Source organism: Bombyx mandarina, chromosome 13 (assembly GCF_030267445.1).
Source record: "Bombyx mandarina strain Sakado chromosome 13, ASM3026744v2".
Lineage (NCBI taxonomy): Eukaryota > Metazoa > Arthropoda > Insecta > Lepidoptera > Bombycidae > Bombyx > Bombyx mandarina.
Genome location: NC_143220.1, coordinates 5,967,384 through 5,991,316, shown reverse-complemented (window position 1 = coordinate 5,991,316; position 23,933 = coordinate 5,967,384). Strand labels below are relative to the sequence as shown.

Below are 23,933 nucleotides of genomic sequence, written 5' to 3'. Positions count from 1 at the left end.
CCAATAATAGTGGAACCAACCTGTAATAAATCTTCTCTTGTAGGGAACTCCGATACAATAACATTCTTCCCATCGTATACTCTGGTAAGTGATATATGTAGTTTACCGCTCACTATCTTATGGGCGTCTTCGGGTAAATATTTCTCCATGCCCTCGAGGAGCACATTTTGAATGTTGAATGAAGGGCTAAAGGGTCCGAGGGACCCTGACCTTGCTTCGCGGACCACTCTGAGAACATCAGATGTGATTTCACCTAAGTAATGAAACGAGGATCTCATTTAAAATTTATTTACGTAATAACTCGTCCCAGAAAAGCAAAAATCAATTAATTAATCAAAAATCTTTGTTCATCCGTACATTCTGCATTTTGTGGATTCCATTACACTTTATTAGTACAATTACTAGACCAGAATCATATGGGTGACTCCTAATAATAGCTAGGTAACTGTAATTTATCAAGAACAATATTGAAATCTCAAAAAACACTAAAATAAATAGTTGCATTTTTATATGAAAACTTCACACAAAGAAATGTTCTCATTGGGATGACACTGCTATGCTAGCCTCTTTGAAATATATTTATTTAGTCATCGTCAACCCAAGCACTAAAATTTACTAGTTTATTATATAATATATGTCAATCTAAATTATGAAAGAGCAAATTGTTCCAAACACAACTATAGCAAATATCCTCCTGAACTAACATACATACATAATACAACCTATACTTCTGCCCAGCTGTATTTAATAGATGTTAAATTAAGAAGTATTGAAAAGTTAGGAGTGGACTTCGAATGTTTTTTTTATTTTTATTTACTAACACTTAAACAAAATAAATAAATTGAATAAAATTTCCAAACTAGTAATTTTTATTTAAAAAAAAACTAAATTAACTGTGTAGGTATGATATCAACTTCACATTGTCACGTCAAATCTCGTATATTGAAGATTTATTAAAATTCTGTTGTACTCTACAAAAATAGGTTAATGACCTTCTTTGTATGAGAACTTATCAAACCTTGCCCTTGAATTGGTTAAACCTTACAATCTTAAAGGTGTGCTGTTATAAATGGGCAAGTTTTTTTCAGTATTTTTTGTCACTCATAATTTGTTGCAAAAACTGTAAAGCAGCAAAGGCAAGCCAAAACAAAAAACTTTAGCTTTAAAAATAATACATGCTGATATAAAATGCAATTAAAAATATATTGACAAAAAAAAATATTATTACAATGATTCTTTTATTATTTTAAACACCAGTATTTATGAAATAGAACTCATTATATTCTGCTGATTTGCTGAAGTACTACACTTTTTATCTATAAAACATTAGGTGTATTAGGGAAATTTGTTAAAATTAAAAATGTAGGTATAATTGAATTGTTTTATACTATTATATTTATTTAATTTAAAACGATTTTCATTGGGCATCAGATCATTTCTATTGTACCCAAAAAAAAAAAATTATCAATTGTCGTTACCATGCTTGTAGGGAAAAAAACGCACCTATGGGCAAATCACAGAGCAAGCAACAGGCTGACAAAGCTCCAAAAGAAGCTCCTGATATCTTCCCTAGAAGGAGATGAGGCGCATATTTCTTGAAACAAACTGCAACACCAACATGGTAAATCCCGAGGAAGCCACAACCAGCGAACGATAAGTTCATTCTTATTCACATCAACTATTAAAAATCAAATAAAAACACAAGGTTTTAAATAAATAAAAAAACTATTTGAAATTTGAATATCGCCACTAGATTATCGCTTTAAAACAATTACACGATTAGATTAATTTAATCACAGATAATTTTTATCACAATGACAGCGATTTAATTGTTTAAATGTATCATAAAGATCACCAGTTTCTAGCGAGAAACTCGATAAACTAAAATTGAAACACGAACTTAAAATGTAAATACTGAATAAAATGAGGTAAACAAGACAAACATTGACATGCAAACCATTGACGTCATAAAGTAGCGACTTATTTCTTATTTCCCCGATTTCACGATTTTGGTTTGTTTCATTGATATATACAGGCAAAAGAAACATGCCCATACGACACTTCTCAATGTCAGGGCGCAACAATATTAATCTTAAATAGAATAGAAACGCTAATTGAAATGGAAACACCAAAACATCTGGTGCACTTTATGAGAAAACTATACGAGAAAAGAACTGCGTAAGTGCGAACAAAATATGTTTAGTTTAAGAATTTGACCCCAGTTCCAGCATTCATCAAGGATATATATTATTACCGATCATAATCAACATCTCTAGCTCTTTTTTTTCCTACCTATGCTGATAGGCTTGAGAGGCTATTTCAGCCTCGCGGCGAGCTCACGGGGCCCAAACCGGAGAGTTGTTAACACTGACCCTAGCAAGAGCAGTGCTTCGCAGAATCTACCACCGGATCGGAAACGCGACCCACTGAGAAGATCTGGCGAGAAACTCAGTGGGCTGTGTCTGTGGATTAATTCGCTCGTCGAGCCCTTCGTCGCAAACGACGGGTTCGACGAGGACGGTGACTGATGCTTGTGGTGCCTAAAAGCACCGTTAATGGAGCAGGAGGATCCGTAATGACGTGCTTTGGGCGACGTCGACGGTTTACCATTCGGTCTACTGGGTCGGGTATGTAGTTTCGTATTGTATTGTTTGTAGATCAAACCGTTGTGCCAGACTTTGTCGAACGTCTTCGCGATATCGAAGAAGAAAGCGTCGGTCGCGATTTGTTTACGCCTATTTAGCCCTATTAAGAGGTGCTCCGTGAGGCGGTGCACTTGCTGTACGCGCGAGTGTTTAGCGCGGAATCCAAACTGCTCGTCTATAAGAATTTTATTCGTGGTAACGAAGTTTCAGAGGCGTTTCCGAAGGAGCCGTTCGTAAATTTTGGCTATCGTCGGGAAGAGACTAATCGGACGGTAACTAGCGGTTTCATTTTTCGGTTTGCCCGGCTTATGTATACCGATAACGTCCGCTTCTTTCCACACCGCGGGAAAGATGCAGTGCGTCATAGCGGCATTTAAAATGGTAGCCAACATTGCTATCAGTTGGATTGGTAAAAGTTTTAGCGCGCGGTTGCGGATGCCGTCGGAGCCGGGTGCCTTCTTAGGTTAGAGGTTGTGGATCGCGTCTCTAACTTCGTCAATGCAAATGGGGGGTAACGCGTCCGAGGGCGGCAGGGAAGCTCTGCACTCGACTAACTTGGTGTGTTCGGGGTCCGCGTATTGAGTGCTGGTGGTGCACTGCTCTTGCAGTGCATCGGCCAGCAGCTCAGCCTTGTCATCGTCATCGAAAGCCGGTGGTTGGCCTGAAGGGCGTATGAGGGGAGGCATAGTAGCGGTAGTTTCGGACTCTAGCTCTAAGTAGTAGAACTTATCATGAGAATTACTTCGAGAGCTCGACCGATGGTATTTTCATTGAAGGATCAGAAATAAGTGTTGAAGGATGACATCACCTTGTTAGCTACCAGTGCTGGCTACATTGAAAATCTTCTGGTAAAGATGGAAATAATGAGAACAATACTAATAAAACTAGTGCTACGAAGACTAGATTAGACAGATCTTTGGTATTCTCGGTTTTTTATGCGCTACAGAACCTGGACTTTGCTAAATAGAGAGAAACACAAGACTGCGGCAAGACAGATGCACTTAAAATATAGTACTTCAGCGTGGGGATCTATCCCACTCTACCAAGAGTGCCACCATTCTGTCAAGAGTGTAGCAACGAAGAAGAAGAATGGTTCGGGCTTATAATGGTGGCGTAACAATTTTCTTTGGAGAAAATGTTCTAGTTTAAAAGTCTAAAATTGAAGATAAAGGGTAGGTACTTCATTCACCAATATGTTTGACACAATTTGACTTTTTTATAATTTTTTTTTTTAGTCGGTCAATGAAACGTCTCTAATTCCTTTTTTATACAATATTTGTTAGAAAAATCATCCAAATATTAAATGTAACAAACATTTTCAGATTGAACAATCATATTCAATCAGAAAGGGCTACAATTTTTGTTAACTTCATTTCATCTCAACCGAAACTTACTCGCTATTACTTTGTGTCACTTACTACATTTAAAAATGAAACAGAATAAATTGAATTATCTTCAATCTGCTTAATTTCATTCTTCGGACAAGACGTGGCTCAAACTTTCTTTTGTAAGATTGTATGGGCTATATTTCCTTTGCTCTTTTTCTAATAGATAAGCTATAACATACCCATAGATTATACACATAAACTCAAATATATTAAGTGTATAAATCTATGCTCATAAATAATATTGTACTACCTACACCTATTATACATAAACAATTAATTTAAATAAACAGTTTTAAAAATGACTCGACACGCTCGAAATTGTACAGCAGGTGCTGTGTATACATATCATGAAAAGAAAAAGGACGCTGCTGCTTCTGGCTACGGTACCCAAAATGAACGTGTCGGAAAAGACTCCATAAAAAACTTTGATTGCTGCAGCCTAACATTACAGCCTTGTAGAAACCCTGTGGTCACAAAAGAAGGCTACTTATTCGACAAAGAAGCTATTTTAGAGTACATCATCAGTAAGAAGAACGCATATAACCGCTTATTAAAGAAATATGAGAAACAGTTAAAAAAAGATGAAGTTGAAAGAGCCGAGCTTGCGGTGGCTGAAAAAGAAGCGAAACTCATTAAATTCATGAACAGGGAAAAAAATATTTCATCTACTACACCAAGTACTTCAGCTATAGAGGAAAAAACGATAAATTCAGTATCAAATATAGCGAATGGTAAAGAAAAACAGTTACCTAGTTTTTGGGTACCATCCCAACTTCCCGATGCAAAGATTTCGAAAATAGAAAAACCTGATCCAACCGTTTACTGTCCGATCAGCGGCAAACCATTGAAGATGAAGGATTTAATAGAAGTTAAGTGGACATTGGTGAATGATCCAGATGATAAGAAGTCTTTAATAGCCAAAGAAAACCGGTACATGTGTCCAGTGACACATGATATATTAAGTAATGCTGTGCCCTGCGCTGTTATCAGGTGATCACATAGCATAAAATTCAAAATATATAGTACTGAATAAATCCATTTTGATTTTATGATCTTGTAAATCTATTTTAATACCAAACTAAATTTCAACAACAAAACAAATTTACCTTGATTTTTTAAATACTCACAAAATATAACTTTTGATTATGAGAAGATATTAAAGTAAAATAGACAGTAAAATTTCTTTATTTTCCAGAACTTCAGGACATGTTGTGACAATGGAATGTGTTGAGAAAATCATAAAAAAAGATTGGTTGCATCCATTAACTGGTGAGAAACTTAAAGAAAAAGATATAATTCTACTGCAAAGAGGGGGCACTGGATATGCACTCACCAATCAAAACCTAGAAGGGAAAAATGAAAGGCCTGTTTTACAAGCGTAATTAAATCAATATCTGTAGAACAAAAATAATAGATAGTTAGATTGTGAGAATATTCATTTACACTTTGTGTTCTGTATGATGTTCCTCCAATAAATTTGTTGTTTTGTTTTTTGTGGGAATTTCTTTTTAATTTTTTGAAGTGAAAACTTCTTTAGAATCGTTGTGATTTCAAACCGGATGCAACGGAAAAAACGACAGGTAAGAGACACAAATACAAAAATGTGTAGGATGAAGCCAGCAAAGAATGAGACAGAAATATACATACTATTTAATACAGCGCCATCTGTGAGATTTTTTAATACTAACGTGTGTATGAAAGCTCTTGTAGTGAATTTTAATTTAGGATTATACGTGAAATTAAAATATCAATTCACAGAGGGCGCTACCTTACAATTATTTACTAATGACAAAATTTTACATATACTTAAGACGTTTAGGATAATTGTATTTTAATTTTGGAAGGTTTCACTTCTACCACGTGTGAATTGCACACATTTTGTTTTTTTTATTGTGTAGAAGAGTGGACAAGCTCATGGCCCACCTGGTGTTAAGCGGTTACCAGAGCCCATAGACATCTACAACATAAATGCCGCCACCTACCTTGAGACAAGAGTTCTAAGGTCTCAATTTTAATAGTATTTTAAGATAAAAATCAGTTTTAAATTTAGATCATGGTGGAGGTCAACATTCCTCACGTACTATGATGCTCTCATGGCTATCCTGCAGAAACGGGATAACCAGAATGTATGATTGATAATTCTCTACCATAGAAGTAGATAATGATTAGCAGTAGTAGTAACTCAAGTTTGCTTATTTATACGTTGTAAGACATCATCACCATTGATATTTTTTCTTCTAAGTTTTTATTTCAGGTATTTATAATGTGATGTATGTAATGATGTAATGTATAATGTAATATTGATGTGTTGTTGATGTGTGTATAATATTTAAAAAAAGTTGATGGTTATGAATTTGTATTAATTTTAAACTACTGCTTGGTTCTTATAAATAAAAGAAAGTTTTTAATACATAGTAAATAGTCATTACTTTATTTAAAATATCAATAGTAAACTCTAATTAAACTAACTAAAAATAGGTATTAGCTTACATTATTACGACTCAGGTTATTTATATATGAATAATCGTAATGCAATACATAATTAACATTTGTTCCATATTAAATGTGAGATCTTAATATGATTATTAAATTTCTCTTTCCATTAAAGAAAAAGGTCTAATTCTCATACAGGTGTTTTCAATATAAATTCCAGTAATGTACATCAATTCTTATGTTTTAACCTTCAGTTAATTTTGATTCAACCCTATAGGCAATTTACTTTTATATAAATAAAATCAAGAGAAAGCGTTGCTTTAATAATAAGTAAAATTTGTATGTACATATCTAGCTCTCAGGAAAGAGAGCGGACATCCATTCCAGATTTGTGCTATGAAAACACCAACAGTATTTTAATCATCATTACAAAAGTTAATCCTATGTATTTGTAAATGAAAATAAATCTAAATTGAAGTCTGATGTGCCTGATCTTATTTCCATTCCCGGATATGAAAGGCATGTACTACCTAAACTATCGAGGAAATTAAGCACCGAATCACTTTGGTTTGATTCTGAGCACACATTTGTTAGAATATCTTGAGTTACATCACTTATATTACTTCTAGTGCTGCTGACTTTATTTGTATCTGTATCTTTAACATGTATTAATGAAGGTTCAATTAAACTGTCCGGTTTTGTAAATCCATCTTCAGACTTGTCACTAGAGAGTATCCAGCTCTGATCTATTGCATTCTCTTTACATGGTAATTCAATATCATTATTAATTAAACCATTAATGTTATTTGTTTCTTCAAAAGCTTTGTCAACCATGTTCACGGCCCCTATTATTTGACCATCATAATTAGATAATTTATCTGGGGTTATTTGAAACTTCCGAAAAACTGTGGATGTTGGTTTTATAGGTGATGATCTGATATCAAAATGTGTGCTGTGGAACTGTATATGATTATTCTTGCTTTGGTCTAATGTAACTTTGTTATTAACGTCATTGCACTCATTTGATGCCACCATTGATTCATTGAATCTACTGGTGTCTATACCTAGCTTAGTCAATAGATCTTCAGATTCGAAACTAAGTCTTTTAGTTTCGTTTAAGTCTTCTTCTCTTTTTACAGCTAAATCTAATTCTAATAACGTATGTTTTTCGTCTAATCTAATTTTTTTGGCGCCACTATTTTGAGCCTTTAACTTTTTTAATTTCCAAACTCTTTTATTTACCGTCGGCCAGTTTTCTGCTGAACTAATTCTTGCGCAATCTTCTGTATCCGGAATCATTGGTTCTTCGTGATTTTTTATTAATAATTCCGATGGTTGGTTCACTTCAACATTACTCTGATTTTGGATAGTGGAGGGATTATGCATGCAGAAGCCATCTTTATCTTTTATACAACTTAAAGCATTTACATCTATATTATATTTTCCTGGATCCATTCCCAGTATCCTGCAAACATAATGACACTTAGTTGTACATGTATAAAAATCGACATGTGTATGTCTTCCCTATAGACTCTGAAATGGCTGGAATGATTTAGATGAAAATTGTCAAAATGTTTGTCTGAGCATAGCATTTTGTAATGTCCGTTTTACCAGCCGATGTAATCGGGTTTGCTGATTGTGCATAAATGTGTAGTCTGTTTCTTACTGCCTTACTGTTTAATAAATAAACGGTTAATAAAATAATTCTAACAAATTTTCATTATAAGAACTTACCTCCCTATATCATCATTGATTGTGCAAGGTTTTCCCTCATTGCCCTCCATCGTATTCAGTAAACATGGCAAAAGAGACTTTAGCTTCACAATCAATTGTTCCAACTGTTGTATAAATATATTAGTCCTGTCTTCTTCAGAACCACCTTTTACAATTGCCAGTAGACAGTGAAACAGGTTTGAATGGATCTTGGCTGGTATATGGGTGGGATGGTTTTCATAATGCTTTTGTAGTCGATAAAGACTAGCAAACTCCTGGAAATGTTTATAATCCATATATAAGAATTCAATCGTATTGTATATTATTATCGGTTACGTGGCTTTTATAAAAGCATCTTATATAATTTTTAATAGAAATATTTGTAAAGTTGTTTCTCACTTTTTTTGTAAAATTGTTTTGAATCAATCAGGAAATTGAATTTTTAAATCAAAAATACACAGAGTTGACATCTTCAAGTTTATGGGACTGCAAAGACACTGAAATAATATCTGCGTTGCTTACTATTTATTTTCCTCATTAGGAACACATGAGATTACTTGAAATTGCATAAGGCAATACAGGAATGAACAAAATTATAATCTTGACATTAAATGCCTTTTCATCCTGTTGGCACCCTCAGGTTAAACGCTCAGTTATACTGATGAGTGAACCGGAACACCTGATTGCTGCAAGTAACTGGGACTGGAGGCATTGATACATGATAACTTATAATATACCCTATTGGCAGTACTTAAGATAGGAAATGAATCAAAAAGAGAAGATGTTGACAATATGGGATGAGATGAAATGAGGAGATAGATAATATGGATAAATCCCCAATTCATTGTAACATAATATGTTCATATTATGATCTGAATCACACCAGAAAACATTATTGTGTACAGTTTTTTTATTTTTATTTTACATTAAACGTTCTTTGTATGTACTAATGTTTTCAAAGTGCTGATATTTTACTTGTTTCAATTCTTTCAATATTCACAGTTACTCAGTGTTATGTTTCATCATACTTCCCCATAATTTTAAAACTTACAGTTGAACATTGGAAACAGGTGACTACATGATTTTTCTTTTTAGGTTTCTGTGGAGTGTCCTGCGGTACTATCAGCTTTGGATGTTTCACTGTTCTACCGCTTCGTGTGACTTTGGTCTGAAAAAGTTATTCTGTTAGCATCAACAATCACTGCACACAAATTAAGATTAAATTTGAATAAATTAAATTTGAATTATCTTTTGGTAACATAACATTTGATTGCTTCACTACCACCCTGTTCACATATTTCCTCTCTGTAATTATAATTAACTTTAAAATTTAAGAAAGAAATGCTAACCACGGCCGGTAACTCTGGTTCGTCTACAAAATCTTCAATAACAATCTGTTTTTTCACAAATTCTTTTTTCGGTATCTCAATCTTTTTTTCTTCTTTCTTCTCTTTAAAGATGATGTTCTTTTTACCTGCAATAACGAGGTCCTTCGGAGAAATAACCCTGTAAGAAAAAATTAGCTTTATTCAAATATAATAAAACTACTCCAAAGCTACCTGCCATATTATGTTGATATACACTGAACTATGATACACTAATACACAAAATTGTTTATTTTATAACAAATTATAAGATGATTTAGTATAATAACAATTAAAGTACTTTTACGATTTAATCTCGCCGTTTTTATATTCATTATATTATTTTCAACATTGAGACTACTTTAATTTTCTTCACCGCAGATGGTTTTTTACTTATATATTGCAGATAGACAATGAATGGAATTATTCTAGTGTCCGATCTTCTTGTTGGTTACTACAGTTTAACAAAGTGCAAATTTGTGTAAAGCCATGTTTACAGCTATCCTTCATAAATATTTTTTGAAAGTAAAATTAGACAAGAATAAAATTTGTCACTTAAACTTACTTATATATAAATTTTGTGTTCGTAACAGGATCATAGGTGGGTTCTGGAACAATCTTTTCAGGATCACTGAATATTTTCAAGGCATGGTTTACCATCTTCACTTGATCATCATTCAACTTATTTAGGCTGAAAATTTTAAACGTAATTTCATCAATCTTGTTTTAAGTGGAGCAGAAGTCAAAAACTTATTTAATATTTATATATATTCCTCCAAAGTACCAATTAGAAGGACTAAGTTCTAAACTATTACTTTAGTTAGTCCTGATTATGACTGAATTTAAGTTGATTTGGCATTTAGACAAAGTATTCTTCATCAAGAAATTTGACATATATCAATCCTTCCATTGAATTGTTACTAAAATTTATCTCTGTTGAATTTAATATTAAACTGTCTTTTGCGATTTAATCATTTATATTTATGACTTATTTGATAAGTTTGATTTGCATGCATTTCTGAAAAGCAAAGTTCAAACTGATAAGCAGGATTACACCCTGACGAATATAATGTTCGATACGATTCAAACGATAATAATTACCAGAGTTCTGAGAACATTAAAAGATTTCATTACTAATACTAAAGTATATTAAGTAAAAAAATTATAGACCAATTACTATCACACCTTACCTATGGTAAGTTTCTCCTAATTTGATTAACTGCACTGATGTGAGTTTCGATGTCGGCGGGATAATTGTTGAAGTACTGAAATAAGCAGATAAATATAATTTTATACTCGCCCATGATATGAAATGGGTGTTGTAATGATTTTTTACCAAACATACTTCTCTTTGGGTTTTATCTTTGGTAGCGCTCTTTCAACGCGATTCCTGCGAGTCAACATGCCATCTTTTAACTTTACAATCTTCCTGTCTATGCCAAAGACCGGTATGGTATTTGGTGTCTTCTGTTCTGTAGACTGTAGATTTATTTTACGAGTATTCGAAACTGCAGGTAAGCTCGGTTTCAATATAACATTGTTCAACACATAAGGTTTGCTTGGTTCAGTTTTTGGCAACAGAAAGCTGGCTAATTTCAAATTATTCCCGACGGCTGCTGGATCGATCTTTTTGATGGTACGAGGCGCGGGGGCCTTTATTACATTTGGTATTGAGTTTTCTATACTGCCGCTCTTTTCGTAAAAACTTTTCAGGTTATCCGAAATAGGTTTCTGTTCAACATCGCCCAAAGTTATAATATAATTCGCCTGAAAACGCAACGTTGTGTTGAAGTATTTTTGATACTTTGTTAAACTAATTCAGTCAATAAATAATAGGTGCATTACCTGACTGTCATTCGGATTTATCAAATAAACTGGTGTTAATTGACATGAATCCACGATAGTGGCCTCTGGTAACGTATTCATTGTACTTTTTGTAAATAAATTGTATTATTGTAAGCACATTACAACAACAAAAATAAAAATAAAATTAAAATCTTTAGAAAATAAAGGAAAGAAATATTCACACCCCCTTGACGTTATTTGACATTGACAAACTTTTTTAATTGATTTTGTTTGTTTCTGTGGTTGTCTCGTAAATTCACCGTAGTCTATGGTCTCAAATAGCTGTCGATAAATTACACTATGGCCTAAGAATTGTATAATGGTTATAGATGGTGTGCGATGCTTAGTGTAACTAACACGCATCTCTATTCTTCTCTGGACAGCATTCCATAGACGAGACTAACCTCTTTCTAGATCCGTCAAGCTTTGTAACACAAGGCACAAGGTGAATATCGCGTGAAATCAAAAATAAATCCTATTAATAATTTAATTTCACATTTAGCTATTCCCAATTTGCTCAATAGTCTACGTTTAGTGTTTACCATAGCAGTTTTTGTGAATATTACATCAGGGAACTTTGCTTATAGTTGATCCACGTGTTGTGAAACTTGTCGATATCATATACTTCGGTTTACAGGCTCGAAGATGACGAACTCCAAGGGTTACCGCCGCGGCACCAGGGACTTGTTCGCTCGCAGGTTCCGCACACATGGAACTATCCCGCTCTCCACGTACATGAAAGTGTACAAAGTTGGAGACATTGTAGACATCAGAGTAAGTTTAAGTTTAATTGGCGTTGTAAACTATGGTTATTACTTATGGTCATAATTGACGCGGTATTGACTTATAGTAATTTAAACTGAATTTTTATAGCACTAAAGAGGATTATTACGATTGCTAGCAAAGTTTACAGTTACAAAAATCTAATTGATGTCAACAATTCACTTTGCACATTTCTATATTTCATAGACTAAAAGATTCAACTTCATTTTCTATAATATTCAGACGTTAGTTTGGTTTGATCAAACAATCCTGGTATTATTTGAATATTGGGTATTTAAATAAAAAGTTAATTAGGAGTCAAATAGTTTATTCATGGATGTTTTTTTAAAATTTCTTAGACGAAATATTTTAAACCAATAGGTTAGGGGACATGCTAGTACACTATTATTATATTGCCCTCCTGGTAATATTTACTGATACTTAAAGACCATACTGAGGGGTGAAAGGTTGTTTGGTTTAAGCAACATTTTGCTTAATATGCGACATTTATCTTAATAATTATAAAGATAAATGTCGCATATAGGAAAAGAGTAAAGCATGTCGCATAGCAAAGGAGCGTTTTATTTGGTATTATAATCAGCAGTTTGATGTTTTTAATTGAACTTTAATTAAGCTTCCTCTGTTCAAATAGCTTAAGAAGTTTATTTTAATAATATTTTTTCGAAATTTTAAACTTTAAAATAGCTTTTCCACAAATATACTTCCAATAAACTAAATAGCCTTTTATCCCTTCATTTGTGAATGCTACCTATTACACTCAGCTTGAGACATGAGGTCAAGTCTCAATTAAAATACACAATAGCTCTCCATTGTTTTTAACCAGACTGCATGACTGAATTACAGCAGAAACAGACCGGACAGTGGTTCATAAAGTGTGAGCTTACAATAAACCCTACTACTACCAGTAATTACCGAAATCATATTATTTACAGATTTTACTAATATAAGCAAACTTATAGCAGCAAAGCTCATTTTAAGATGAGGTGGGCCATTTTGATACATCTTTTGTCCCACCCTATCTTTAAGCCCTCTTTTTAATGTGATTAATTTATAAATATACAGAAGTATGTGATGAATTTTTTATTCTTTAATTGTGTAGGTAGCTGTCCCTATAAACACTCATTTATTTCTCAAAGATATCTTTAGCAGGGCAAATAAATCAGATGTTGTTAGATGTAGGACTGCCTACACGGGCAATAAAAAAAGTCCTAGGGATTCTGGTAATCATATTCATTAAACTTTGTAGAGTCCGACATGCAACCCAATCCATACACATCAGTCAGCTCACTTTATCAACTGATTTTGTCATTGTAGGTTGTATGTCCGATCTCATAGTAGATTAACGAAGTAGCTGCCCTTGGATTGTTAGGTCTCTTTTGGAGATTCTCAGGCCAGCTGCTTAGTAAATCACATGTCTTCTGGCTGGGTCTTTGCTCGCCCATTTGTCCTGGTTAAATTGAAAAGACCTTCAGCCACCAGTAATCCTTACTTCCTAAATATAAAAAAAAAATACTTTCAAGGCTTTAAAAATGTACTTGCCTCTATTTAGAATGATTGTTTTGATTGTCTTACAATGAATGAAGCAGCATGGATTATATTTTTTTATTACAGGGCAATGGTGCAGTTCAAAAGGGTATGCCACACAAAGTATACCATGGAAAGACAGGTCGTGTGTACAACGTGACTGCTCACGCTCTCGGTGTGATTGTCAACAAGCGTGTTCGCGGAAGGATTATACCGAAGCGCATCAATATCCGTGTTGAGCATGTCAAGCACTCCAAGTGCAGACAAGACTTCCTTAAGAGAGTCAAAGAGAATGAGAGGCTACTGAAGGAAGCCAAGGCTGCCGGCAAGACCGTCAACCTGAAGAGACAGCCAGCTCCCCCTAAAGCTGCCCACATCGTCAGTGGAACTGAGAAACCCGTCTTACTTGCGCCTATCCCATACGAATTCGTAGCGTAAAGTCCAATAAAATATTTTTAAGAACTTAGCTGTTTTTATTCTACCTCAATAGTTGATTCTAACTTTGTAAATAAAATGCAATGGCAAATATGACATATCATAGCACTTGGGAAACACCGTGGAGGGGAGCTCATTCCAAAGCCGGATGGTACGTGGCAAATAAGATCTCTGGAAATGCACTGTGGATGAACGCAGTGTCTCCTCCAGGTAGTATAGATGAACCTTACTCCGGTGGTGGACGGTGCGATGATGATATAAGTCGTCGTGGCCTAAAAGATAAGACGTCCGGTGCATTTGTGTTGAGCGATGCACCGGTGTTCGAATCCCGCAGGCGGGTACCAATTTTTCTAATGAAACACGTACTCAACAAATGTTTACGATTGACTTCCACGGTGAAGGAATAACATCGTGTAATAAAAATCAAACCCGCAAAATTATAATTTGCGTAACTACTGCTGGTAGGACTTCTTGTGAGTTTACCACCATACACATCTACAGCGTAAATACGCCAGCCACCTTGAGATATAAGTTCTAAGGTCTCAGTATAGGTACAACGGCTGCCCCACCCTTCAAACCGAAACGCATTACTGCTTCACCGCAGAAATAGGCCGGGTAATGGTACCTACCCGTGCGGACTCCCAAGAGGTCCTACCACCAGTAATTACGCAAACTATATAATGCTTTGCACAAATTACCTCAACCATGACGGTGCTATGTTAAAATAACTGTTTTCGTACGCTTATCTGCCTAACTCTAATCGAATTTTTAGGGAAAATGTAGACAATTTTAGCGAAACGGCGAGCGTTAGGCTACTATTAAAAACGTAATTGACAATTAATTATTTTTTTATTGATCATTAATTAATTAAAACGGTGTTGATGTTTTTTTACTATGAAATAAATAAATACCCAAAGAGATAGATCACAACTTTTAATTTTGAAATGAAATATTTATTATTTACAATCGAACAATTTGAATGATAATAATAATAATAATGCAAAGAATAAAATATTATCTTAATAAACATATGCCGTTTCAACTTTAACAAACATGGCATATTATCTCAAAACGATTCATATTGACTGGTTTCAATAATTTAACTAACAATATTTATTTATTTAACAACTAGCGTCCCTAGACTGATAAAATAGTATGTATCCTGTTTCGGACGATTTCTGTATGTCTGAAGTTAGGCCGTAAAAGTCTTCTATAGCTGATGCATCTATTTTCTGGAAGAAAAAAGACAACATATATTTACTAAATTTAGAATTGTTTTGAGACTTTTTTGCGGGAATACGAAGGGCGAAGTTGTGTGAATTGTTTTATTTTGTCTATTTAAAATGTCCGTGAAAGTCCACAAATGTGGGAAAATGAAACAAAGTCGCTGGACGTAGCTTCTCGAGATCCTCCAAAAAGTCCACTGAAAAAGTCTCATTAAATAACCACCATTTTACTGAGATTCTATTTCATCCCATATCATCTAATCTCATTTCATTTCATTTCCTCATAGTTGAATAATTTTTTTAAATGAATATTCACCATGTATAAATTAATAATTTTTTTACTCATTTAAATTGTTTTCAAATATAAAATGAATAAGCAATAAGGAATAAACTAAATTCCTGGTTTTTGTTCTATAAAAAAATTCGTCCGTGAAGAGGTTAAAGGTCATCTATAGAAAAGTCCTCCTGATCCACTAATGGTGCTTTTAGGTACCCCAAGCACCGCTCACCGTCCTCGTCGAACCGTCGCTTGCGACGAAGGTCTCGACGAGTAAATTAACCCTCAGACACAGCCCACTGAGTTTCTCGTCGGATCTCGCGTTTCCGATCCGGTGGTAGATTCTGCGAAGCACTGCTCTTGCTAGGGTTCGTGTTTGCGACATCATTAGGTTTGAGCCCCGTGAGCTTACCTACTAGTTAAGGCGACGCTGATATAGCCGCTCAAGGCTATCAGCTTAGGTATGAAAAATAATATATATAGAAAAGTGACTAACATCAACCATGTCATCGTCGAACAGCAGCCAGAAGCCGTGACTCTTGACGATGCTGATGTAGTGGCCCCGGTTCGGGCCGGAGCCGCAGTGCACCACCACGGCCACCAGGTCGTACAGACGATCCGGATTCACAGCGTCGTCAGACTGAAAACAAAAACAAAAAAAACCATACATTTTTTTTATTTTATTGCTTTGACGGGTGGACTAGCTCACAGCCTATCTGATGTTAAGTGTTTACTGATTCCCATAGACATCTATAACGTAAATGCGCCACCCACCTTGAGATATAAGTTCTAAGGTCTCAGTATAGTTACATCGGCTGCCCCACCCTTCAAACCGAAACGCATTACTGCTTCACGACAAATATTCGGGGCGGTGGTACCTACCCGTGCGGACTCACAAGACGTCCGACCACCAGTAAATAATAATGTAATTATTATTAAAAAATGTTGCGAATTCCATGGACAGCACGCCGGATCAACTTATCCATTATGAAGGAGGTATTGCCATGAGGCTGTCCGCTATCTGCTTCCAACGTATTCTCACGTACTCCGGTCACATCGCTCGTAGAGGACCCGATAACTTAGAGAAGTTGATGGTAGTTGGTCAGGTTGACGGGAGATCACGCGGACGCTCACCTACCCGCTGGTATGATCTAGTAAAGACGATCACCGGCTTGCCAATAGCCGAGGCCATAAAGATAGCCGAGGACAGGAAGACGTGGGGATGCGGTCAACATTTCAAATTAGACACGACCTTCAGCAATGAAGAGATCGACTCAGAAGAAGATTAAAAAAGTATATTATGATCTTTATCATGAAAAATCATATAATCATAAGTCATTTCATGAGTATGTCTCTAAATATTCCAAGCTGGTTATAAAATTCTATACATTGGCCAAGTCATTGCACTTAAGCAATCTTATAAAAAATGCACCTGACAAAATTAAAATGACTTGGAATATCATTAATAGGGAGACTGGGAATGTCAGAAACAGCAATGCTGAATTAAATTTGAAAATCAATGATAGAATAATAACTTCTCATCAAGAAGTGGCCAGTGCCTTTGAGCGCTACTTTGCTGATAACCCAGCTTCTACTACAAAATCTTTACTTTCATCTCCTACCGTCACCGAATCATTACTGCAAGATCATGTTGATAAATGCAGTGTTAACTTTAAGTTCACAAATATTAATATAAAGGACATAATTGATAATTTCAAGCTCATTAATATTAAGAAAACTGGTGATTTATAGGGAATTTCAATTAAGGTTATAAAATCCATTATTGATATAATCGCACCTTACCTTGCTAGAATATTTAATGACTGTATTGATTGTGGTGTTTCCTGATCTAATGAAATATAGTAAAATAATACCTTTGTTTAAATCTGGTAGTACTTTTGACCCCTCTAACTTTAGGCCCATTTCAGTACTACCTACATTGCGTAAAATTTTAAAAAAAATATTTTGGAACATCTTTTGAACCATTTCAATTCCAATAACCTGCTTCATAACAAACAATATGGATTCACTAGAGGTCGTTCAACTATTGATGCAGGTGTAGATCTTATTAAAAATATTTTTCAGGTTTGGGAGGAATCGCATAATGCCCTTGGGGTATTCTGCGACTTATCTAAAGCTTTTGATTGTGTTGAGCATAATACATTGTTGAGGAAATTACACCATTATGGTATTAGGGGCGTTTCATTAGAACTTATTAAATCTTATTTATCCGGAAGAATCCAAAAGGTAGACGTTAAAGGAAAGAGATCTTCCGGTGTCTTACTTAATATGGGTGTTCCTCAGGGTTCCATATTGGGTCCCTTTCTATTTCTTGTGTATATGAATGATTTACCAAAGTTTATCGAACCCCGTCACGAGGTCGTATTATTCGCTGACGAAACATCCTTATTGTTTAAAATTAAACGACAATGGGAAGATTATGACGATGTGAATGATGCTATCTCGCACGTGGTACATTGGTTTAGTGTTAATAATCTGTTATTAAATAACAAAAAAAAACAAAATTTATAAAATTTACCACACCTAATGTTAGATAAGTAGACACTAATATTACTGTAAGTGGAGAGACACTGGAGCTTGTGGATTTGACAGTTTTTGGTATAACAGTTGATTCCAAGCTGCAGTGGGGTCCTCGTATTATATGCAAGTTAGCGAGTAGACTTAGTTCTGCAGCGTTTGCGGTAAAAAAATACGAACGTATACTGATGAAGATACGGCACGTCTGGTTTATTTCAGTTATTTTCATAGTGTTATGTCCTATGGCATTTTGCTATGGGGCAATGCTGCCGATGTCGAAACTATTTTCATCCTGTAGAAGAGGGCTATTCGTGCTATTTATAATATGCACCCGAGGGAATCCTTGAGGGATAAGTTTAAGCAAATCAAAATTCTAACTTTAGCGTCCCAATACATTTTTGAAAATTTATTGTACGTGCGTAAAAACATTGAAGAATTCCCTAGAGTCTGCGATTTGCATAATGTGAACACTAGGAACAAACATAGGCTTGCGTTGCAGGTGGCTCGAATTAAGAAAATAAGCAACTCTTTTAGGGGGCTGGGTGTACATCTTTTCAACAAGATCCCACTAAACGTTCAATTACTACCTGTTCATAGATGTAAGAAAACTGTCAAGGAACGTTTGTGCAACAAGGTATGTTATAAAGTTAAGGATTATCTACTAGATGGCACTACGTGGGAATGAGGCGTTCGCTCCTGGCCTTTTCATTTTTATTATTATTGTGTTTTTTTTTTGTAATTGTATTTTTTGACTTGTTTTTCATTTATTGCAAATATTGTTACTTATTTAAAAAAAGAAGAAAATATTTGAGAAAAATCAAAAAAAGAAAAGCCCGCTGAGTTTGTTTCGTTTCAGTTCTTCTCAGGACTGTGGCTTTTTTTGGAACCGGTGGTAGAGTTAACATTGTTATTTATATTTTGACATTCAACAAGTGTGTTATACTGACATCTAAGTTGAAATAAATGATTTTGAATTTGAATCTATGTGGCTGAGTTCTTGTTATGTTTAGCGACTAAGAATTAGTGCAATCATTATTAATCTAATAGTTAATAACAGATTCTATAAAAATGTCTAGACGGTAGGCAGATATTAATTTTATGCTAATTTAAAAGACGCCCGACATGTGTTGCGTAAAGCCACGGTGTCGGCATTCTTACCATTAAACAACGAACGCTAATAAGCTCTTTTTTCCTACCTAATCTTATGGTCTTCAGAGACCATATCAGCTTAACCGGGCGAGTAGGTGAGCTCGCGGGGGTCAAACCTGACGTTGTTGCTAACACGAACCCTAGCAAGAGGAGTGCTTCGCAGAATCTACCACCGGATCGGACCAATCCAGTGAAATATATATAAATGTACATATACATATACACATACATACACATAAAAATAGGAATACAATAAAATAAAAAAAATGCTTCATTACACTTAAATAATTCTTTGCATTATTATCGGAGGACATAATCCAAACTCACCGTATTAAATAATCTCAGTTCTAATGGGAACACAACGCGATGCGACACCTTGATGTGCCGGTTGAACTGTTCCATGTATTTGAACCTCTTCAGGTGCAGGGCGAGGATGAGGGGCAGCTTCTTCACGCGCATCCGCTTCTGCGCCTCCTGGTAGCTGCTGCAGTTGTCACACTTGAACTTGTTGTCGTTGCAAAGCGTCTCCGTGTCGCTGAAGCACTTGAGGCAGTGCGTGATGCTAGTGTTCTGACCCACGTCCACCTGAAACGTGGGACAATGACCGTACCGACAAGGTGGTAGGACGTCTTGTGAGTCCGCACGGATAGGGGGGCATTGTACTATACTTGAGACCTTAGAACTTATATCTCAAGGTGGGTGGCGCATTTACTTTGTAGATTTCTATGGCCTCCAGTAACTACTTAACATCAAGTTTGCCGTGAGTTCGTCCACCCATCTAAGCAATAAATTAAAAAAGGTAATGCGAGGTCCGATAATTTTTACTGGTGGTAGCACGTCTTATGAGTCCGCACGGGTAGGGAGGCAGCCATTGTAACTATACTTGAGACCTTAGAACTTATACGTCAAGGTGGGTGGGGCATTTACTTTGTAGATATCTATGGGCTCCAGTAACCACTTAACACCAGGTGGGCTGTGAGCTCGTCCGCACATCTAAGCAATAAAAAAAAGGCAATGCGAGGTCCGATAATTTTTACTGGTGGTAGGACGTCTTGTGAGTCCACACGGGTGGGTACCACCACTCGGCCTATTTCTGCCGCGACGCAGTAACGCTTTTCTCATTACGATTATGTTATGAACGAAATGTGTAGGTTTTTTTTTTAAATAAAACCAAGAATATTTCTAATACATACAGGAAATCCGCGTGTTATATGGGGAAAACTATGTGTTACACGAAAGGCATGAAATCGGATTACAGAGGGGATTATTCACGAATGACTTTCATAGTAATAGGGCAAAAACTCTTGGTATTTTAGTGGTCATAGTTCTAGTAACAGGTTATTTTACTGCCATTCTGACTGTGTCTACCGCAATGTTCATGCATTTCAGTTTGAACAATAAAATACTATTTTTCCTTACACAATGCATTTAAAATTGAGACTACATATTAAGGCATTGAGACTGTGCCTATGCGAAATTTGAATACTGGGAAAATCGCATCGCTTGTTATTAGTATACCAGGATCTCATCCTTTAGACCGCGACGTCTTCTACTTAGACCTCTTGTTTCAAGGTTGTTAGTAGCATACGTGATCACAGGTCCAGCTCCTTATATACTTAACATTCAGCGGATTAAGAGCTCATGCACACATAAATGCATTAGAAGTTGTCTCAAGTTCCCTCAAGTTGGACAGCAGAATCCACACTCATTCCTCTGCTAATAGGAAGAGAGAAAGATATTAATTATGGTATACAAAATTAACAGTTACCTGTAAATCAAAGAAATGCTCATCTTTACTGCTGACCGTCTCACAGTTAAGACACCTTGTCTCGCTTGTCAATGTTCCTTGGAATATTTCGTGCACCCAAGTCGGTTCGGTGTTGTGAGGCACTGAACCATTACACGTCACATTCTCACCGGAGTTGTTCTTTTGAACTTTTAATGTGCTTTGATTACGTTCCGCTGTCGGAAAGAGGGTTTCAATTAGCAACTGACAAAATAAATGTCCATTTAAATAACTGTAAATTAACATACTTAAGATTAAATCCGAAAACTTGACACTCAGAGGTTGCCAATTTGTTTTTAGTCTGTGGTTTCGCAATAGAGTTTGAATCTTTACAAGACAGGTATAGACAAATTAATACTAAAAACGACCAAGGACATTACTCCTATGTTTCTAAAACTGAAATAAAGTCAAATACTTCTTACCTAAAATAATTTCATTAATATGATTTATTAGGAAGTTCAGGAATTCATGGGCATCTTGTTGCATGTAATTGTCAAATTCCTCTGTAAACAAAACAAATGCATTTAAAGAACTAAACAATTAGGCAACGTTACTCAATGGAACTTCAGAAAATGATTTAAGATAGAAGAAGAATATAGAAGTAGTAACAAAAATATTGCTTTGTATAACAAATGTATTTAATTTTTTTATTATTGTTTAATGAAAAAAATTATTGTCATTACATCATATATGTTTTGTATACTTTACCATTTTCATAGTCACATGCAGTCATAAATGTCATATAACAGTTGGTTCAATTAAGTCTATTACTCATAAAATCCAAAAAAAAAACTAATTAATGAATAGTTTTTGCAAAAAGGGATTTCTTTTTTCATATATGCAGTAAAAATAATATTACTAAACTATTACTAAATTTGTGCTCAATCTTGAATGTTATGTAAAGGTGTAGGTGAGTGCTGACAGTTGACTAAATTATAAGGTGTTCTTAAATGGCTAATTATAATTAAAATGGTGTGTTAAGTTTAAGCTACTAGTTTTTTATATAAGTATACCCGCCACATACCCTTTTCCTTCCTAAGTCTAGCAATAAATTTTTTAGGTGCAATTGATCCAACTTTTTTCTTTTGAGTAGCTATGCTATAAAATAAATCTGCCAGGCATGTTAATAGAGTTTCCTTGGTCCTTTTATTCTTAGCTTTGTACTCTAATACTTTCTCTCTGAATGGGCGACAAAAATATAAAGCTTGCAACACTGAGTTGCTGTAACAAGTGTTGCCAAACTGAAATTAAATAAATTATTTTATTATAATCAATTTTCTTCTTTCGATATGAGTTAGTCAAGGACCCAAGCAAGACTGGTGCTTTATTATTATTAATCTCAAATAATTCATTTCATTCAAGATGATGTAGATAAAGGAGGTATCTTAAAAAAACATATTTTAAATGTTGATTCCTGTAATTTTAATAATTATATCTCTTTTCCTCATTTAAAAAATGCTTTTATTTAATTTATAGTGTTTCTAATATTGTTACTTATATATTACATTTACTTCAGTAGTATTGTCTGACTAGATCTAGTTTTTATTTACTATTTTGGTAACCTCATTCTGAATATAATTTTCATGTCTGAATTTATCAAGTCAAGAAACACATTTCAGGCAAAGTAGGTAAGGGTTATCCGCAACAACATTTCTATAGAGTATGTACTCTATATAACATATTAAGTTATATAAAAGAGATACGTTTGAAAATGTTTCTTAGATTAGATAACATATCCCAAAATTATAGTAATAAAATTTGATACTCACATTGACTAATCCGAAATAATGTTCGTTAGGTGGGAACTGCTCTGACCCGATATCTCTTTCCAACTGTGATATATTTGCGCCCTGCAAACATACTTTCCAATAAGCATCCGATTAAATCGAACCGGAAATAACGAATGTTGTGCTATTATAATCTTATTTAATTTCAGCCGGTTTAATATTGATAATACATTAAGTGCTTACAGCCGCGAATAGGAGGAAGTCTAGTCCTATACTTAAAACTATTCGAATGAAAATAAAACATGCACTTCGCTTACCATTCTATGCTGGAAATTAAGGCCAAAATCCTGACATATTGACATTTGCAATTCTGTTCTTACGACTTATCAAACAAACACTAGATTTTCACCACCGAACGAAGGGGTTTAAAACTTCTCTACAGTTATTTCTAGAAACATTATTAATAATATTCCTTTTGGAAACGGAGAAGCGCAGCACAACAGTCACGACATTACACCGCCAAAGACAACAGAGTTGGATGTTGACGTTGACATTTGACAGTGTTTGAAGTTTTACCAGCTTAGTGTTGTAGGGTCCTTGACTTTGGCGAAATCAAAAAGGACCGCCATTACAAAAGAAAAAAAAAAGAAAAGTTGTAGGGTATTGCGTTTTCTGAACACATCTTACTATATAAAGCTTTTAGGTATTTTGTAAAAAGGGATTTTCTGTTCTCTGCAAATTCACTAAAACAAGAAGCGGTTGTATGAATATCGTAGGAGAAAAAAATAAAAAAGTTTTGGCATACTGATAGAAGTAAAATGTTCTTAAAGTTTTCCTTGTAGAGTTTTAGATTAGTTCGTGTTTCTGAACGAAAATTCTATCTAGAGATGTCGGGTGTCTAAACTTTTCAATGCTAATGTTTCGATGAATCGATTAAGACTGGTGAACGGCGGTCACGAATGCAATACAAAAAATAAAAATTAAAGAACGCCGCCTGTCCTTGCGGTTTGTCGGGTCCTCCTTGTCCAACGGAGGGACTTCGTTTCTGTGTGTGTTGTTCGACATGAATTCTCTATCTCCTTTAACTATCACACCTGTCA

General features: G+C 34.9%; 5 protein-coding genes across 6 annotated transcripts in view; 2 read left to right on the top strand and 3 right to left on the bottom strand.

The window, feature by feature from the left end:
* The window catches only part of bmm (brummer), a 59,758-nt gene extending 57,763 nt beyond the window's left edge, over nt 1–1,995 (bottom strand). The window contains exons 1-2 of the mRNA XM_089732306.1: nt 1,504–1,995; nt 21–253 (exon numbers count right to left, since the gene is read on the bottom strand). Coding sequence (XP_089588432.1) covers nt 21–253; nt 1,504–1,663 — 393 coding nt within the window. The 5' untranslated portion in view covers nt 1,664–1,995. The remainder of the gene's footprint in view (nt 1–20; nt 254–1,503) is intronic.
* Nucleotides 1,996–4,221: 2,226 nt separating this feature from the next.
* Nucleotides 4,222–6,949, top strand: LOC114239724 (nitric oxide synthase-interacting protein homolog). Its single transcript, XM_089732407.1, has 2 exons — nt 4,222–5,023; nt 5,229–6,949. The coding sequence occupies exons 1-2, from the start codon at nt 4,332–4,334 to the stop codon at nt 5,413–5,415; spliced, it is 879 nt and encodes a 292-aa protein (XP_089588533.1). The 5' UTR covers nt 4,222–4,331; the 3' UTR covers nt 5,416–6,949.
* Nucleotides 6,435–11,658, bottom strand: LOC114239778 (uncharacterized). Its single transcript, XM_028170160.2, has 8 exons — nt 11,389–11,658; nt 10,889–11,310; nt 10,734–10,808; nt 10,109–10,234; nt 9,529–9,685; nt 9,231–9,347; nt 8,201–8,454; nt 6,435–7,931 (listed from the first exon to the last, which is right to left on the bottom strand). Exons 1-8 carry the CDS (start codon nt 11,467–11,469, stop codon nt 6,908–6,910), a joined length of 2,256 nt encoding a protein of 751 aa, XP_028025961.2. The 5' UTR covers nt 11,470–11,658; the 3' UTR covers nt 6,435–6,907.
* A 53-nt stretch (nt 11,659–11,711) lies between these two features.
* RpL21 (ribosomal protein L21) lies at nt 11,712–14,157 on the top strand. 2 transcript variants are annotated; one of them, XM_028170066.2, is made up of 3 exons: nt 11,712–11,826; nt 12,026–12,162; nt 13,783–14,157. In XM_028170066.2, exons 2-3 carry the CDS (start codon nt 12,034–12,036, stop codon nt 14,131–14,133), a joined length of 480 nt encoding a protein of 159 aa, XP_028025867.1. In that variant the 5' UTR covers nt 11,712–11,826; nt 12,026–12,033; the 3' UTR covers nt 14,134–14,157. The 2 variants fall into 2 exon arrangements, with proteins under 2 accessions (XP_028025867.1, XP_089588534.1); XM_089732408.1 differs by having other exon boundaries at nt 11,739–11,833.
* Nucleotides 14,158–15,048: 891 nt separating this feature from the next.
* Usp12-46 (Ubiquitin-specific protease 12/46) lies at nt 15,049–23,395 on the bottom strand. Its single transcript, XM_028170061.2, has 8 exons — nt 23,151–23,395; nt 22,876–22,956; nt 22,131–22,347; nt 21,529–21,609; nt 21,089–21,282; nt 19,648–19,905; nt 16,130–16,273; nt 15,049–15,362 (listed from the first exon to the last, which is right to left on the bottom strand). Exons 1-8 carry the CDS (start codon nt 23,193–23,195, stop codon nt 15,252–15,254), a joined length of 1,131 nt encoding a protein of 376 aa, XP_028025862.1. The 5' UTR covers nt 23,196–23,395; the 3' UTR covers nt 15,049–15,251.
* Between the last annotated feature and the right edge of the window lie 538 nt (nt 23,396–23,933).

Excerpts from the sequence above, each read along its gene's own strand:
- LOC114239778 (XM_028170160.2), bottom strand. The coding sequence starts at position 11,469 with ATGAATACGTTACCAGAGGCCACTATCGTGGATTCATGTCAATTAACA. Across the intron at positions 11,311-11,388 it reads TAAATCCGAATGACAGTCAG|GCGAATTATATTATAACTTT; the intron begins GTAATGCACCTA and ends TTGCGTTTTCAG. Across the intron at positions 10,235-10,733 it reads TTAGGAGAAACTTACCATAG|CCTAAATAAGTTGAATGATG; the intron begins GTAAGGTGTGAT and ends TAAAATTTTCAG.
- RpL21 (XM_028170066.2), top strand. The coding sequence starts at position 12,034 with ATGACGAACTCCAAGGGTTACCGCCGCGGCACCAGGGACTTGTTCGCT. Across the intron at positions 12,163-13,782 it reads GAGACATTGTAGACATCAGA|GGCAATGGTGCAGTTCAAAA; the intron begins GTAAGTTTAAGT and ends TTTTTATTACAG.
- Usp12-46 (XM_028170061.2), bottom strand. The coding sequence starts at position 23,195 with ATGTCAATATGTCAGGATTTTGGCCTTAATTTCCAGCATAGAATG. Across the intron at positions 21,283-21,528 it reads TATTAATGAAATTATTTTAG|CGGAACGTAATCAAAGCACA; the intron begins GTAAGAAGTATT and ends TCTTTCCGACAG. Across the intron at positions 15,363-16,129 it reads TCGACGATGACATGGTTGAT|AAAATAGATGCATCAGCTAT; the intron begins GTTAGTCACTTT and ends TTTTTCTTCCAG.
- LOC114239724 (XM_089732407.1), top strand. The coding sequence starts at position 4,332 with ATGACTCGACACGCTCGAAATTGTACAGCAGGTGCTGTGTATACATAT. Across the intron at positions 5,024-5,228 it reads GTGCCCTGCGCTGTTATCAG|AACTTCAGGACATGTTGTGA; the intron begins GTGATCACATAG and ends TTTATTTTCCAG.